The following is a 16,250-nucleotide window of genomic DNA, read 5'->3' as shown; positions in this document are numbered from 1 at the left end:
TCTTTGCTATTTGAAGGTTATTATGTGGTTATTTTGATGGCTTAATCTAATTGCATAATAATACTCCTCATAATAGGAAAGGAAACATCAACATTACCTGCTAGATGGATACTGGCCTCTTGTGACCCTCCTGTCAGTGACGCTCCGGAATCTACAAAGCAGCGTTCCCAATGCCGCTGTCATTCTTTCCATTAGGTGTTTCAGCAATTAAAAAGTAACTCACTGAATTTCCAGCTTTCTTATCATTTATCCTTGCTGGATAATCAAGCTGTCCCTAAACAGTTAAGCCAGCAAGTCCACTGATCTGTAGTGTACAGTATTTTGAAACTTCCCTCAAATAAATCAGTGTTTTGCCTGAACAGATCATTAGCACAAATGAGACGCAGTAAACAAGAACAGTTTTTTTTGGTGATGCTTGTATTATGAATCATATCCTTGCGAGTAAATGCTAACTGTGTCTCATACCACATACAGTTTATTTGATCGTTTTTCTATAGTGGATTACAAACAAACTTTATCATATATTTCAGGCCTCACCAAGTACTGTTATACAATGGGTTTTGGTAAATCACATCCTTTGTGAGTTTTAGATGACTTGGAAAGTATTAAAATATAAGTAGTTATAGATCAACCTGAAAAGCTAACAGCAAATTGACATTTTGTATACATAATGTAGGAATTATTAGCTCAGGTACATTTTAATATCTCCACCAATATGTTTTGAAATTAATTACGTTTTAATTAATGATTATTTAATGCTGATTATTAACCAATTGTTATGCCGAATGGTCGGCCCCTCCAAACTCAATTGCGGTATCCCCGTGAGTCTTTTAATGTGAGTCTTAAATGGGATTCACTAATTACCAGTATCACTTAGTAACCTGGGTTAGAAGGCTCGTCCAGCGAGCTGCATCACCAGGTAATGTAAACGATTGGTAGCGAAGCTCCCCTCATGGCTGATGAGAGAGAGTCTCGTGATATTTCAGGTGAGTTTGAGGTTTCAGAGCGTGTAGCAAGACCGCACAGAGGCAGGGACTATTGTGAGCACTCAATGAACGGAGGCTGAAGTTGTGTAAAAGACATGCATTTATTCCTAGCTAACACTACAACTAACATAAGACAGACATTACACCTAACACAAACAACAAACACGAAATAACGGAATAGAAACAAACAATGTAATTATGGAAATGCAATGACCGGAGTTAAAGGAGTAACCTTAAAAGGGAAATACTGCAAAGCACATGGGCCAGCCCCCCCCCCCCCCCCCAAAGCAACAACCCTAAAGTCATATATCAGGTTAACAGAACAGCTTAGGTTGTTAGAACAAGAGGTGCTAGAACAAGTTGGTTTACTTGATTGCAGAGTGGGGGTGGTGGGGGGGGGGTGGGGTGGGGGTCTTGGCAGTTGGTTGCAGAGGCAGGTGAGCTGATGGGATGATGGCACTGAGGAAGGTGTGGCGTTTGGAGCAGTGGAGTGGAGCCCCTTTGATTCTCTCTCCTTGTGAAGCTTTGTCTTGGTTGCAGTTCTCTGTCCAGCTGGGCCTTCACCGGAGGGCTTCTTGTGGGCTTCTTTTCTCCTGGGCTGATGGTCTCTGCCTCTCTCTTTGGGCTGATGGTCTTTCTGCTCGGGTTGATGGTCTTTCAGCTCCCTTTGTTCTGAGGTGCCAGGTTTTTATGGTCTAAAGTTCATGAATAGGGATGACCAGGAATTCGACTCCTGGACCAATGGCTGATCATCCATTTGGTGGGCTTTCGGAAGGGGGTCCGTATCAGTCCTTTTGGGATTTATGACCAGACTGATTCTCCCTTTACTGATGATTTTCATTAAGCTGGTATAACTTTTGATACATCCACTTTCATGGTAACCACTGACCAGATTTGAAATCAGGAGTGATTGTCCATCAGTTTGACACCAAACATGCCATACCAGCTTCACAGGTTCACACCTCATACCATCTCTATTAATTGATTAACAATTACTTATATTATGTATGTAACTGACTCACCTCAGTATAGGATACAGGTGTTTTGGGTTGCACCTCAACAGATGTTACACTTTGTGCAGACATTACATCACATATTCACATTAAAAACAGCACACCTTATCCTTAGATAGGTGTGGCCGTTAGTTTGTGGTAATACCAATTTAAATTGCACATCTGGGAACAACATATTTTGGTTGGTGTGGCTTATCCCAATTGATCTTCTCCAGAATGGATAATGTACACCTTAATTCAGTTCTTTTAATATAGCATGGTAGAACACAAAAAGCTTGCTAACGGACCAGCAAGATCAGATAAGGACCACAAAGGACTGTGGTAGGAAAGTGGGGAGGGGGGTTGTTAAACAAAGAAAGAAGAATCTCTGAAAGTTAGGACACACTAAAATACCTGGTTAGACTAGTCAACTTTTCTTCTGGTTATAACCATGAGAACATATATGCAGTGGTAGCTAATACCTATTTATTTATTCAAATTTATATAAGTGTTCAAGTATAAAGGGGTAAAATAGGTGATACTCCGTGAACATGGTTATAAGGGTGGCACACGAAACACTAAGATTGTCTAAGGACACATACAAACATAACCTATCTGTATATTGAGACTAGTAGTCATGAGTAAATCAATATACACGGTATACAAAAGCCAAACTTAAATGAAACTTCCTTTAGGGTGTTGGTGTGTTGGGTGAGTGATATGTAAGGCAGAGTGTATGGGGAGGGGGTTGTGTGCCAAGTCAAGGGACCCCTGTCTGTGAGGTCCACTCTGCTGTCTGTAGGTCCCTAAATCTTTGGGCAATAAAAGTTGGAGTGCTGGCCTCCCTTGTTATCTGTGTGTGTGTGTTTAAGTGTGTATATGTGTGTGGGGTCACTAACCCCCCTCTGGTGCCTAGGCCAATGTGTACCTCCCGTACCAGGCCACCTGGAATTTAAGCTCTGTGATATGTGCATGTGTGATCCTACTATATATGTGTGTGTGTGTATATATATATATATATATATATATATATATATATATATATATGTGTGTGTGTGTGTGTGTGTGTGTGTGTGTATTTCCTGCCTGGATAGTGGATGACAGAGATAATGTGACTTACCAGGTGCCAGGTATGGCTGCATTCTAGTTTAATTGTGTCAGTTGTCCAATTTTGCATTAAAGCAGTTTGGTACCATATGTACTAAATGCTGGCTGAGAGCAAAATTCTGGGAAACCATATAGTGGAGCAAAAGCCTGCCCTTTCATGTTCTCTGCACAAAAACAGAAACAAAATTATAAAAGAAAACAGTGGGGATAGCCTTTGACATCACCGTAGCTTTCATTGAGCTTCTGGCTATAGTTTCACATTTGCTCAGTCACCACCTACTGGGATAAAACAACAGAAAGCTGGATGTAGTTCAGAAAACCCGTCTAATAGTCATCAGGGGACAGTGGGTGGAGCCACACTCATATATGCTCCTCCCACTTCCTGTCCACATTGGAATAGCTTCACACTATGAATTTCTGAATGCTTGGTAGGATGTCCATATACTGTATGTCTTTGTCCTGTGTCCTTGTACCATCATAACCAAATGACTCTTGTGTGGAATTAATCAGCTTGATAAGATCAAGTCTATATTTTAGGCAACTTTAATCCAGCAGTGGTTCTTCATAGATAGGTCTTCCGTGAACAAATTTACAGTACTATGCAAAAGTCAAACAAAATGTTTAAAGCTGTTGGTCTGGGTAGAAAGTGTATATTTACTCTGAAAAAAAAAGAAAAAGAAATCACAATTTAACATTAGAACATATTCGAATTAAGAGTAACAGAATAAAAACTTCACTGGTATCTTGGAAAAATCACTGGTATCTTGTTGGCTGGCTAGATGAACACCGTTTCAGTTCCATTGCATTTTTTTTATTGCACCACCAGATCAATCAATTGATTAGTCAATCAATCAACCAATTAATTAATTTAATTAGTAAAAAAAAAAAACTCAAGGAAGTATTGATTAGCCAAAAAGGGGTGTACTGTATACTGTAGGGGAGTTTTGGAATGGTTAAGCTGACACTGACAGACATAACGTCCCAGTTTTACACCAACATGAAGATAATATAAACATCTTGACTGCCTAAGACTTTTGCACAGTGCTGTATGCAAATGTATATAAAAAAATAATTTGCAAGTTTTTCAAATAACATAATAGATTGGCTCCTTTTTTGCTGAGGACAGACTTTTATACATTTTCAGTTTTATTTTTATTTTATTTTTATTATTATAATTTTGAGAAGCATTCCAGTCATGCCAACAAACAGAAGTTTATTTTGCGTAGTAGTTTTCCTGTGTTTGGGAGCAATGGGATTGCGTCAAGGGAGGGCTCAACACAAACATAAAGGGTCAAAAATGAAAAAAAATCCAACTCTGTCAGTGATAAGCCAAAAATCAGCTGCAGTTCTCGGATCAGTTGTCAGTAATGGTCTGCATATGAACCAAAATTAAACTAAGTCTTTTGTGCCTTATATAAGGAACCAGGATCTGGTGAAACTACAGCTCAGACTATTGAAGTCCCCACTTAAGACAGACCTTTGCCTCAGCCCACGTATTGAATAAAAAATGTTTTTTTCTAATTACTGAAAACTTTGGTGAATTCAGCCTGATGAGGTGTCGAGAGTCGAAAGTTTTTTCTCCAAGACAGCAGAGTTGACCTTTGATTAGAAACCAGTGCCTTCAAAGACTTCGCTCTCGTTATGGTGATGTGAAAACCCCATTGGCCCACAGGCTATTTAAACACAATAAATACACAATACACTACTACACAAATTCTTCCGACTGGCATCTTTAATTTGGCTAAATAGGACTTGTTCAGCCTGCAGAATCAGCTTGATGTCAATTGCAATCCAAACCATTGCCTTACACATGAAAATGTGGTTGTTTTGCTGTAGCCCTTTGTGCTAAAGGCGTTCTTTAAGATTATGTAGGCCCATGTTATAATTGAAGAATATACCATGCTTGAAGCTTGAAGCTAACGTTTTACCCTTTGAGATATGCAAGAACCGTTTCCAAAGTTTGACTCTGTGAGTACACTCAACTGGGCTTCAGTTATCTGAAGCAGATTTTAGTATATGCAGATGGAAAAAATGCTGTTACTGATACGGTGTTATGGTGTTATTATCAGTGTTGTGTAAATTACTGAAAATAAGTAATTTTACGGTTACTAGTCAATTCATTTACTTTAGTAATTACTGCATATAAAAGTAATTAGTTACTATAGAAAGTAACTTTTGCATCATTTCAGTTCTCTTATTAATGCATACATACCCAGATAGCAGACATACATTTCCGGAACGTTGGTCTAAGATCGGAACATTAAGTGATCGCGTTCCATTTAGGCCTATCAACAGTATTTAAATTATATAAACTAATGTGCATTTCAGCAGGCACATTTTAAAAAAAAATATTTTGCTTTAATCAGTTCAGCATAACTGTTAGGCCTGTTGTTACTGTTTCAGTCAAGTTATCAATATTAAAAATAATATGTCGTATATGGTTTTAAACAGTATGCCTATATGCAGGATAAACAGAACACATCTACCCTATAGTATATAAATACATTTAGTTTAAACCTATTGTTGGTTATATTGCCTAATCAGGATGAATAACAGTAGGCTAAACGTCGCATAGTGATCTCATTAATGTTTTGTTGCTGGTGATCAGAGATGTATAAAGTACTAGAGACCCAGACTTGAGTAAAAGTACAAGTGCTCTATCAAAAAAGTGACTTGAGTAGAAGTCGAAGTGCTCTTTAAGCACCATACTTAAGTGGAAGTACTAAAGTATTCAACATTTTTTGTACTTAAGTATTGCAAGTAGTTTATTTTAAAATTTACTACTCAAATACTGAAAGTAAAAGTACAAGTATTGTGTTATGCAGTTATTAAAGAAAGCAGTCAAAAGACATCATATATATATATCAAAAACACCATTCAGCGTGACAGCCTTTATGATAGCCAGCTAGTTAAGTGAACATCGCAGCATGTTATGAACCGCGCGTACCTAATGTTAGTTAACTTATCTAGCGCTTAGGGATAGCTCAAACTGCTGTGTTTTGTGTGTTATATTATTTTTAACTTACCTTGATATGTTTCTTCAAATTCGACGGTGAATGTCTGAAGGCCATTATTTCGCAATCTTTCGGGAGGCAGAGTAAGCACTTCATTCTATATGAATTGTCTTTCAATCCGACAAATGCAAACATGGACTCTAAATAGGGCCACGGCTGGTCTTCTTTCTCATCGCCACGATCAGTTGAAAGTGAAGGAGTTTGAAGGTGGAATTTCTGGGTTTTCCATGTCGAAAACAAACTAAAGTGCTCTCAATGCAGGCAGGCAGCGCTGTCTTCTTTGATCGTCTGATTCGCTCAATGATGAGCCAGCTTATTCAAACCTGTGACAGAGCCATCTACTGTTCTGGCAGTGATAATGTGGGTTTGGAATGATTCGTAACATTTTTATAATTGTAACGAGTAACGATGCAGCACATAAAAAATCTATCGGAGTAAAAGTATTAAACTCATCGAAAATATGTACTGGAGTAAAAGTGGAAGTAGGAGAAAAAAACAATACTCCAGTAGAGTACAGATACGGCCTTTTAGTACTTAAGTACAGTAGTGAAGTAGTTCTACTTCGTTACTATACATCTCTGCTGGTGATATACACCGCGCAGACATCATCGGAATGTCGAATCAATACTCATTAGCGAAGTCGCCTTGACACAGATTCTTTGCCGATGGATTTTCTGAATCATGTGTGCTGCCTGGGTAGTTAAATTATTTTAGTGTTGCTGTTGTGACACAGTGCAAGAAAATACAGCTATCAAATTTTATCTATTACTGTAACCTAATATCACTTATTCATTGTGTCACCATAAGGTTGGATGATGTTACATCATAAAAAGGAAATTAGGGGAATAGGCTGCATTTGTCAATTAGTATTTTCACGCAAGACAAAAGCAACAAGCCCATTTAAGTTTCAATACTTTTAATTTCATTATTTAATTTGAAAAGGTAATTATTGATTAAATGCTAGCTACAGTATCTGAAGTTTTTGTGGGTAGAATTTTAAGCCTCTTTACAGTCCTATTGTAGGCCTATAATTAACCCCTTTCAGATGGTCATTCATGTATTTGAAAAAGAAAAATCAAACATTGAGTACTCCACTTGTAGCACAGTCATGTTTAGTTTTGTTATAATCCATTTTTTGATTAGTTGATTTTATTGTTTTCAGGAGGATAGCACATTTTTCTGAGAAAACAGTAATAGTAATAATAGACATATTTAATGTATCACACATGCTGTCTTAATTCCAGTGTTTTATTACTTCGATGATTAAATAAAAATCAATTGCCTTGAAATTTCTTCTCAAATTAGACATAGAATTCTGAATTATCATTGAACCTGAGAAATTTAAGCGCTCAAAAAATAATTATTCATTACAATTATACTTAATTTTTAATTCTTGCGACTTTCCACAAAGCCGGTGATTTATTACAATACATTTAAAATGCATCCATATTTGTTTATCCTGGTCAGGCACCCTGGGGGTCTGGAGCAAATCCTGGCACAAACTGAGGGCTACACCTTGGATGTGATGCCTGCCCTTCAAAGGGCACACACACTTGTACATCATGGGCAAATTAAAGACACCGATTACCTTAACTAATCTGCAGGTGGGAACTGGAGTATCTAGAGGGAATCTGCATGACACTGGGAGAACAAGCAGAGCAGAATCAGGAGCTGAACCCACAGTCCTGGATGTGTGACGCAACAGTGCGGTTCACTGAGCTACCCTACATGCAGGGCTCAAATTGTCAGGGGGTGCACGCTGGTGCCGTCCCCTTGTGGGAAAAAAAGGCACAAAATCCCCTTTAAAAATGTAGCATCTGCCTAAACCAATGTTATCCAGAAACGGCCATTGTGTCTCTGGGTTTTCACTGCAACTCCCTAAGTCGTTTACTAATTAGAGGACCGATTTGCTGAAGAGTCCTCACACCTGGATGTAATGGTTATCCCAAAGACCTGCATACACACTGGTTTACCCTACTCACCTACCCACAACGATCGTATGACAAATGTCAGTTGGACTTATAATATAACAAAATATTTATAATATTCTTTGTCCTTAAAAAATGGTTGTCTAGTATTTGATTATAAAGCTAGTCTTAAGTATAAAGCCTCCTGTTTAATAGTTGGGAAACCAATAAGGAAGGATTTGAAAATAGCTTGAAGGATACAGATTTTCTATGTGACTACCTCCCTATTCCAGCACAGAAAGAAATCAAACAGCATGACTTCCAGGGGGGTGTTCCACGAAACAGGATTAAGGGAAGGTCTCGTTTATTTTGATAAGTCTGCCTTATTTAAGTGAAAATTCCGTTCCATCAACGTGTCTTAAATAAATCCCCGCTGAGTTACCATGGTAATTTACACCTGCGAACAAGCCTGGTCCGGACCAGGCTAACTGTCTCGCTTAGTTAAGCGTTGTCTCAAAGAACGTCCGACGTGTGGGAAGAGACTCCCAAAAGATCGTTCCTACTCGATCGATCTTACTACTCATGTCATGTAATCTGTTGAATTATGTGTCCTCATCTGACATAATATTTGACATTATCTGATTGAATTATTTTGTTAATCTGTGACGTGTACCAAAATGACATGATTTTGTTTGAGTTAGCGTGAGAGTGAGTCTTGTATATACGTATATAAAAAATGGAACCCTGTAGTCAGTGCTGTGAGTAAAAGCAAGACGAGAAAGCAGAGAATAAAAACCATCTTTCTGGAAGTAAAGCTCTGCGTGATACTTCCATAATATGGAGAACAGAGCTGAGATTGCTACATAATCAATATAATAAAGCCTATAAAATCACGTCTTAGCATTCCAATTAATTCCAAAATAATTACAGTAAAATACCGTTATAGTGGACTCGCTTATAACGGAATATCGTCTATAACGGACGAGGTCCGCTGGTCCCGGCCATGCGCCTAAGAACATGCAGAAAAATCATCGAGTATAGCGGACTCACAAACAACGAAATTTCGCTTATAATGGACAAACAGTTTGGTCCCCATGGTCGCTTTTAGCTGTAGTTTTGTTCGCTATAACGGACATGCAGGCTTCGTCTACATGGTGCGTGGCGTGCCGGTGATACCCAGCGCAGGTACGTAGTTGAGATTATTAATAGTCAGGTAAAGTTGGATTACTACATATACAATATAATAATCTATACCATAAATGTGTCTGCTGAGGTGTGGCATGAGTAAATGGTGTCCTGTAGTTGTGTTCTGGGCATACAGCAACTCTGGAAATAACGGACTGTTTTGCCAGGTCCCTTTAAGTCCGTTATAACGGTATTTTACTGTAAAATAAAAGCGTACGCATATTACAAAGGTGAAACATGAAATGCAATTACTGTAACTGGAAAAAAAATACGTTAAAATAATATTTTGTTTGAAAGTTTATTACTAAAATAGCAAAAACAACATACGGTTATTTGTGCAGAACAATTCACACGGATGTGATTTTATAGAGTTCAAATAATATTAAACAGTAATAATGACAGGTGAAATTAACCCAGAAGGCTCCCCGTTAACTATGGGGATCGAACCAGCAACTTTTGCATTATAAGGAGACAGCATAAACCACTGTACCGCCGTGCCACCATACTAAGTGGTGATGGCCAATTCGTGAACGGATCGTTCTTTTTAACTCGGTTTTTTAGTGAACGGGTTGAACGATTCGTAAGTCTGAACGAATCAATTTTTTAAATTATTTTGAAACGTTTTTAAAACTGATCTTTGGCTATTCAACATCCAAAAGCATCGCCCGCGATTTCGGATTTATTTTTCATGTTCCTTATGCTTGTCTCATCACTTTCAGGTTTATTCTTATGTTCGTCACTTAGCCTACATTCGTCACTTTTGCGTTCATAAACTTCCGCCTGGTGCCGAGAGCGGCCGAGTAGCTAGTCTCTACTCGCTGACTCCAAAAAACCCGAGAGCCTGTTCGATAAACAAATCGAATTTACGGGTTTTCGGACATTCGGTGACTCAAAAGAACCTGTTCGATGAACGAATCGAAACTTACGGGTTTTTGGACACTCGGTCAGTGAATCAAATGAACGGTTTGCGAACCGATCCCTAGATCCATTGCGGTGTTTATTGCGGGAATGCAGTTACGCTGATGAATATGGTAAAATAAATGCATCTATTGCCGATTTATGAAAGCAGTAAGTTATTAAATTTATATATATATTTTTATACAACTGTTTGCTGTTTGTACACGTTTATTTGTGCTTATTGTATGTGACTGCTTACAGTATTATTACTGTACTTTGTCTTTTCATGTCATTTCAAGGGTCCAATTACTCGCACATGTCTTTTCCTGTATTAAAGTAAAAGTGCAAATGTGTGATATTTCTCGAGCAAAATTGCTACAAAGACTAAACTGAATGCAATCAACAATGTAAAAACAAATCATACTTAAACAAGGCATATGTCTTGTAATACATATTTTATTTGTGGTAATGTTATTATTATTATTATTTATTATTTATTTTTTTATTATTGTTATTATACCTGTGGTTCAGTCTCTTATATACCGGCCCTTGCACAATATGCTTGCAAATATTTTAAAAACAAATTATCACAAGTATAGGCCTATATTTTTATATTAACATAATAAAGTAATACTAAACAATAACACAAACCGACAAATAAAACACTTTTAAATTCAAATGCCTTTGAATTTATTTACATGTTTTTTCTGCAGAAATGTGGGTTAAAGACTCCGGTTGCTGTATTAGTCTAGTGATACTGTATATGCTCTTAGCAACTCCCCGAAAGCCCGTTCGACGAACGAATCGAACTTAGGGGTTTTCGGACACTCGGTCCGTCGATACGAGTGAGGCACGCCGACTGAGACTGAGCATGGGAGACGATTACCCACAATCCCGCAGCAAGCGGCTCGGTTGTGATCACGTGATGCTCGGCAGACAAAGTGTATACATAATACTCGTCTTGCATGACCTCACTTGTTTATCGAGTTAAAATTTATTCAAAAAAATTTTGCTCGTCTTTCAAAACACTTGCAAACCAAGTTCGCAATCTGCAAAACTCGCAATCCAAAGTTTGACTGTAATTGCAAGTATATGGTTTATATGGTTGTTGTGGTGGTTCTATTTTAAAGTGCTTTTCAGATGATTATAAATTTTTCTATTTAAATAGTCAATGTCGAACAACACCCAAAACACATTTATGCAATATAGTACTGTATATATTATACTGTATTGTACTTTAATTCTATTTATCTTAATAATCAATTACTTTGATTCAGATCAGTTAGGTGATTCATGTAAAAGATTGCCCCTCTTATCATGAGAATCTGTCACTAACACAGGGGAGGTGACATGTTACATCAATAAACCAGATGCCGCTACCCAGATCCGTGCCCAGCTCAACTGAAGTCCCACCAGGCGTTCATGACAGAGCTTCAGGAAAAGGATCTCGTTGCCATTTAATTGCCGTTTGGAAGATACAAAGACATTGAAATATGGCAGGATTGACAGGATATTTCGGTGTAATGGATCCCATCGAGTGACATACTCATCACTTGCTACTTTTTTTTTTTTTTTTTTTTTAATCTTTGAATCGACATATTCCATTTCACCCTACTCACTAATGGTTCTTTTCTAATGTCGGAGGGGTGTCATGGACCCTATTTTAGACAGATATTTCTTTTTTATTTAAGGGATTCTGGCACAGGGACACACAGCATTCTCCCGCAAAAGTACAGGTTTCAGTTTTAGTATAATTATTTTTCCTCACCATGGTTTTACATATAAAAAATCAGTAGCAGATTGCTTCAGGCAGAACAATAACATTGTAGGTAGAGGCTTATCAGGCTTAGTCTCCTACTCACTTCTCTTCTTGAGCTGTTCAGTTGTGTCTCACTGAGCTGAGAAATTCGTAGCATCCTTAGCAGCAGCCAATTTGTTTGGAAATGTAGTTCTTCAGAAAACTGGTGACTTACAGTAAACAATTTATCACATCAGTGCTGCCCAGGATAAGCAGTTGGAAGATGGATGGATTCATTTTTTAGTCTTTATTTTAAATTATATTTGTTTTATGCACAGATCTCTTTGTATTTATTCAATATTTATAATATAAATATTGAATAACATCTTCATCTTCCAAAAATAACTTGAATCTTACACTATAAGAAAGAATCAACCATGTAAATGCTGATTCTTTGGTTGTTTTTCAGGTTTCGATGCCTACTTCACCTCTCGAACGCTTGAGAATAATCGGCGAAATGTGTGGTTTGCCGAATTCTGGGAAGAGAACTTCAACTGTAAGCTGATGAGCTCTTCCAAAAAGGATGACACTAATCGCAAATGCACAGGTAACGTCATTAGGAGTTGTTAGGCGTCTTCATTCCCTATAGTAACGTGCACGCATGCACACACACACACACACACACACACACAAGTTTGTAATTATATCTTTGTGGGGACTCATTTCTATGGGGAAAAATCTAATCCCAACATACATGACAACCTTAACCCCTACCCAGTCTTAACCTTAATCATAACTAACCAAACAAAATACGATTGGCATTTTCATTTTTTTGATATAGAACATAGTATGTAACTGTATATTTAGATTTCATGTGTGGATGTAGTGCAACAAAATATAAACCGATTAAATAGATTAAGCCCAATATAACTAAATATAATAAAATCAAAATATAATGAAAAGTATAAATTATCATGGAAATAAAGTTACTAAGGAATAGGAATTAGTGTTACATAAGACTGTTTTGGTAATGTGAAGGGCGGTTTATAATGGAAAGCTTTCCAGTGCACTTGAAACACTTAATTGCAAATGGACTGGCTGGATCAGGGAAGAAATCACAGCATGAATGATTTTTACAGCTTGGTTAAAGGTATATAGGGGACTTGGTTAAAGCCATAAAGCTTATATCAGGACAATATGAAAAAAAGACTAATATAAAGCCTGTTTTATTACAATTTACCATGGAGTAGCTTGTATAAAGTATTATGGCAATAAAAGATAGACAGTAAAAAATGTGGTTACAAAGAATATTGTAATGCTCAAAGGACTGAATTGATTTCCAAGGGGTTGCTGTTAGGGGCTAAACCCACAGACAAGCGACATCTAAATTTCTTGAAATAGAAAATAAAAGTTTTGCTTTAGAAATAAAGGAGTGAAGGCAATGGCAGTCATTCTGGATGATCGTGTCGTCTTCTTTGCACTTACATAATCGCTAAACCCTCTACTCCCGCAGTTCAAAAGCTTTCCATGCTTCTCAGCTCTCCCTCTCTCATCAGGTAAACTAATTATGCTGTTCCTAAGTATAGCCATCAGGTATGACAAGACCAATGAAGCCACATTGATTCAAATGAAGCGCAGTAATTGTATGCACATTCAGCTGGACCCGGTTACGTATGAGCTGCTGCTTTAGACATAAAAACAATTAATTAATTATTACACGGTGTAGGTCACTTCATATTTATCAGCATATGGATTTGTTAAAAACAACTGAGTTGCACACTATCCAAATTCATTACAGCCTTTACTTAAAGTGTGAGGAAAGTTGAACCATGCCTCATACTGTAAGTACTAGGCATCTGAATACTCTGTAAAGTTGTTTATGGCGGACCTGCCTTTAAGCATTGTTACAAATCCACTGCAGAATATTCTTCCAATATCATAAAAAAACACATTACAAACTGCATGCAATAATGATGAAACAGCACTGGACCTCTGTACTGTTCTTTGGTCTGCTGATACAGGTTTATTATAATAACCGGCAAAAGACAGAAGAAAGGCCTGCATAATAGAGAGATTGGAGGATCCTGCAGCAGAACCATGGTTTATACCATGGTTTTAAATTCTTAATGTTGCAGCTCCGTCGACTATTCTGGAATCAGCTGCATATGGGTGACGAGGTGGAAATGTGGATTATGTGAAAAGCTGTCGCCTGAATGCTGAATTTGCAGTGTGCATTGCCATCACATGTACCTATATCTATGTAAATCTTGACCATGTATGAAATGAAAAATATTCCACATTATATATGGCTCCTTAGACAGAAATTGCCTTAAAAAGATAATGACCTTTTCATACTAGGAACCATCCCCGTGGCACCTGATAAACCTTGCTTGATTTCTGTAACACTGTTTCTGAGATGACCAGGGCTGAGTCTCTGGCCTGGATCTGGGTGTGTGGAGTTTGCATGTTCTCCCCGTGTCGACGTGGGGATTCTTTAAGGTTCTCAGGTTTCTTTCCACAATTCAAACACATGCTAAGGAGAACTGGAGTTGGCAAACTGTTGATCCTGGGTTATTCCCTGCCTTGCACCCATAGATTCTAGAATTGGCTCTGGACCCTATAATACTGCATAGGACAAGCAGTTATAGAAAATTGATGGATGGATGGATGGATGGACGGATGTTTTAAAAGTATGTGGCCTAATATTACTCCACATCTCTCTAGGTGAGGACGTACTGTACTAGTAGATTATACAGTAAAGTCTCAACATGAATTTCACATAATTAAATTGTGCTTTTACAAATTCATCTAGGCATCTTATTTACCATTTTGATTGGTTCATTACAGTACTCCCACCTGTATAAACCTTATACTTAGTCTGTTATCTTTGAGCCTCTCATATGCTACCTGTAGTGAGTATTCCAACTTGCTGATTGAACAGGTTTCAATCGTTGCTCTTCGTTTAATTTTATTTTACGACAGTCCACCCACCCTACAAGCTTCTTTCCTTCATACTTCTTCTGGTAAATCTTTTGCTGGCTGCATGCCACCTACCTTTACATTTCATGCAAAATTTTGCCAGTTTATACCTGCGAACTACACCTAATCCGAGTCATCGTCATGCATTAAGAAGACTAACTGCCCCAGGGCAGAATCTACTGGTACTCTACTGATTATACTGTCCCAGTTCCGGCTTGTAACCTCATAAAATGGTGTTTCTGCTTTTTGTCAGATAGACAGTCCTGTGTCCATGCATACGAGACCTTTTTGGATTCTGCCGGGCTGTACTGTATGTAACACCTCTTCCTCAGTTCACCAATTAGGAAATGACGGAAATGCCCCTCAGCACGTTAAAGGGGTCTGCCGACTCCGAGCACCACGCTCGGCATGTTATGACCTGAGACTCATGAAAGAACAGCACGCCTCTCATCTCATCATCGCTATTTCAGGATGATTGACTTTCAATTTCCAGAAAGTTCCCAGCAAGGTCAGACACTGCTGGGCAATGGCAGTCCCAGTCTGGTCATATTTTTTAATGATGGGTGATCAGGAGTTCAGATCATTCATGGCGGTGTTCCTTTGAATTGTACAAACAAGAAAAGTCCTTTTATTAATGTACGGAAAAGTTTACAAGAAGCTACTGGGCATGAAGCAGCATTCTGGTCAAATTAAATGCCACATGGCAATCGATAAAGGTCATAAATTTAGGGTTAATCCCAAGTGTAATGCCTCACAGGAACACGTGGTGCTATGGTCTGTAAAGCCCCATATACTGTATATAACAATTTTTTTGATAAATCATTCAGATTTACCAAATAAAATGATTAAAGGCATATATAATAGAAACAAACATAATCTGGAATCCTTGTACAGCAAATTATTTGCTGTTATAATTTACTATGTTTAATGATACCTTTATTTAGTCATGTTCAGTTATATGATAAGAAAGTTAAATTTCTCACAAATTTCTGCTTATTGTGCATCATATTTTCCAGTGTGGTTACCTATTGGCTGAAAAAATTGATAATTCTGCAGATAGCATTTCACGGTCTTGACAGACCTGTGATCGTGGGGGGGGGGGGGGGGCGAAAACACGCAGATGGTTAGGAAATAGACTCAAATTTCAGTGCAGCAGCGTGTGCGGTTAGCCACATCCAGACTTAGACTCTTGAGAGAAGCGGTGGATTGACTGGCTGCCAAAGATCCCAAGGTCCCTTGCAAGAGGAACCAATCAAACTCTTATCGTTTTTTTCTCCCTTTTCTTTTTGGCATATCATTTCCCATAGTGGGCTCACACATTGTCTCTCTCTAGCACTTTGCATTTGAGTCACACCTATTGATTGTCCTTGTGTATATGCATCGGCTTTTCTGGAGTTGGGCAGAGGGAAAAAAAAAAGCATTTATTACCCAGTAAATTTTCTGTA

General features: G+C 38.0%; 1 protein-coding gene across 2 annotated transcripts in view; it reads left to right on the top strand.

The window, feature by feature from the left end:
* The window catches only part of grm7 (glutamate metabotropic receptor 7), a 151,831-nt gene that overhangs the window by 107,266 nt on the left and 28,315 nt on the right, over positions 1 to 16,250 (top strand). For both annotated transcript variants that reach the window (XM_023811342.2, XM_023811341.2), the window contains one exon: positions 12,296 to 12,433. In XM_023811342.2, coding sequence (XP_023667110.2) covers positions 12,296 to 12,433 — 138 coding nt within the window. The remainder of the gene's footprint in view (positions 1 to 12,295; positions 12,434 to 16,250) is intronic.

The sequence above is a fragment of the Paramormyrops kingsleyae genome, chromosome 8 (assembly GCF_048594095.1).
Source record: "Paramormyrops kingsleyae isolate MSU_618 chromosome 8, PKINGS_0.4, whole genome shotgun sequence".
In the NCBI taxonomy this organism is placed as follows: Eukaryota; Metazoa; Chordata; class Actinopteri; order Osteoglossiformes; family Mormyridae; genus Paramormyrops; species Paramormyrops kingsleyae.
Note: the sequence above shows the minus strand (reverse complement) of the source record. Positions and strands in the feature narration are given on the sequence as shown.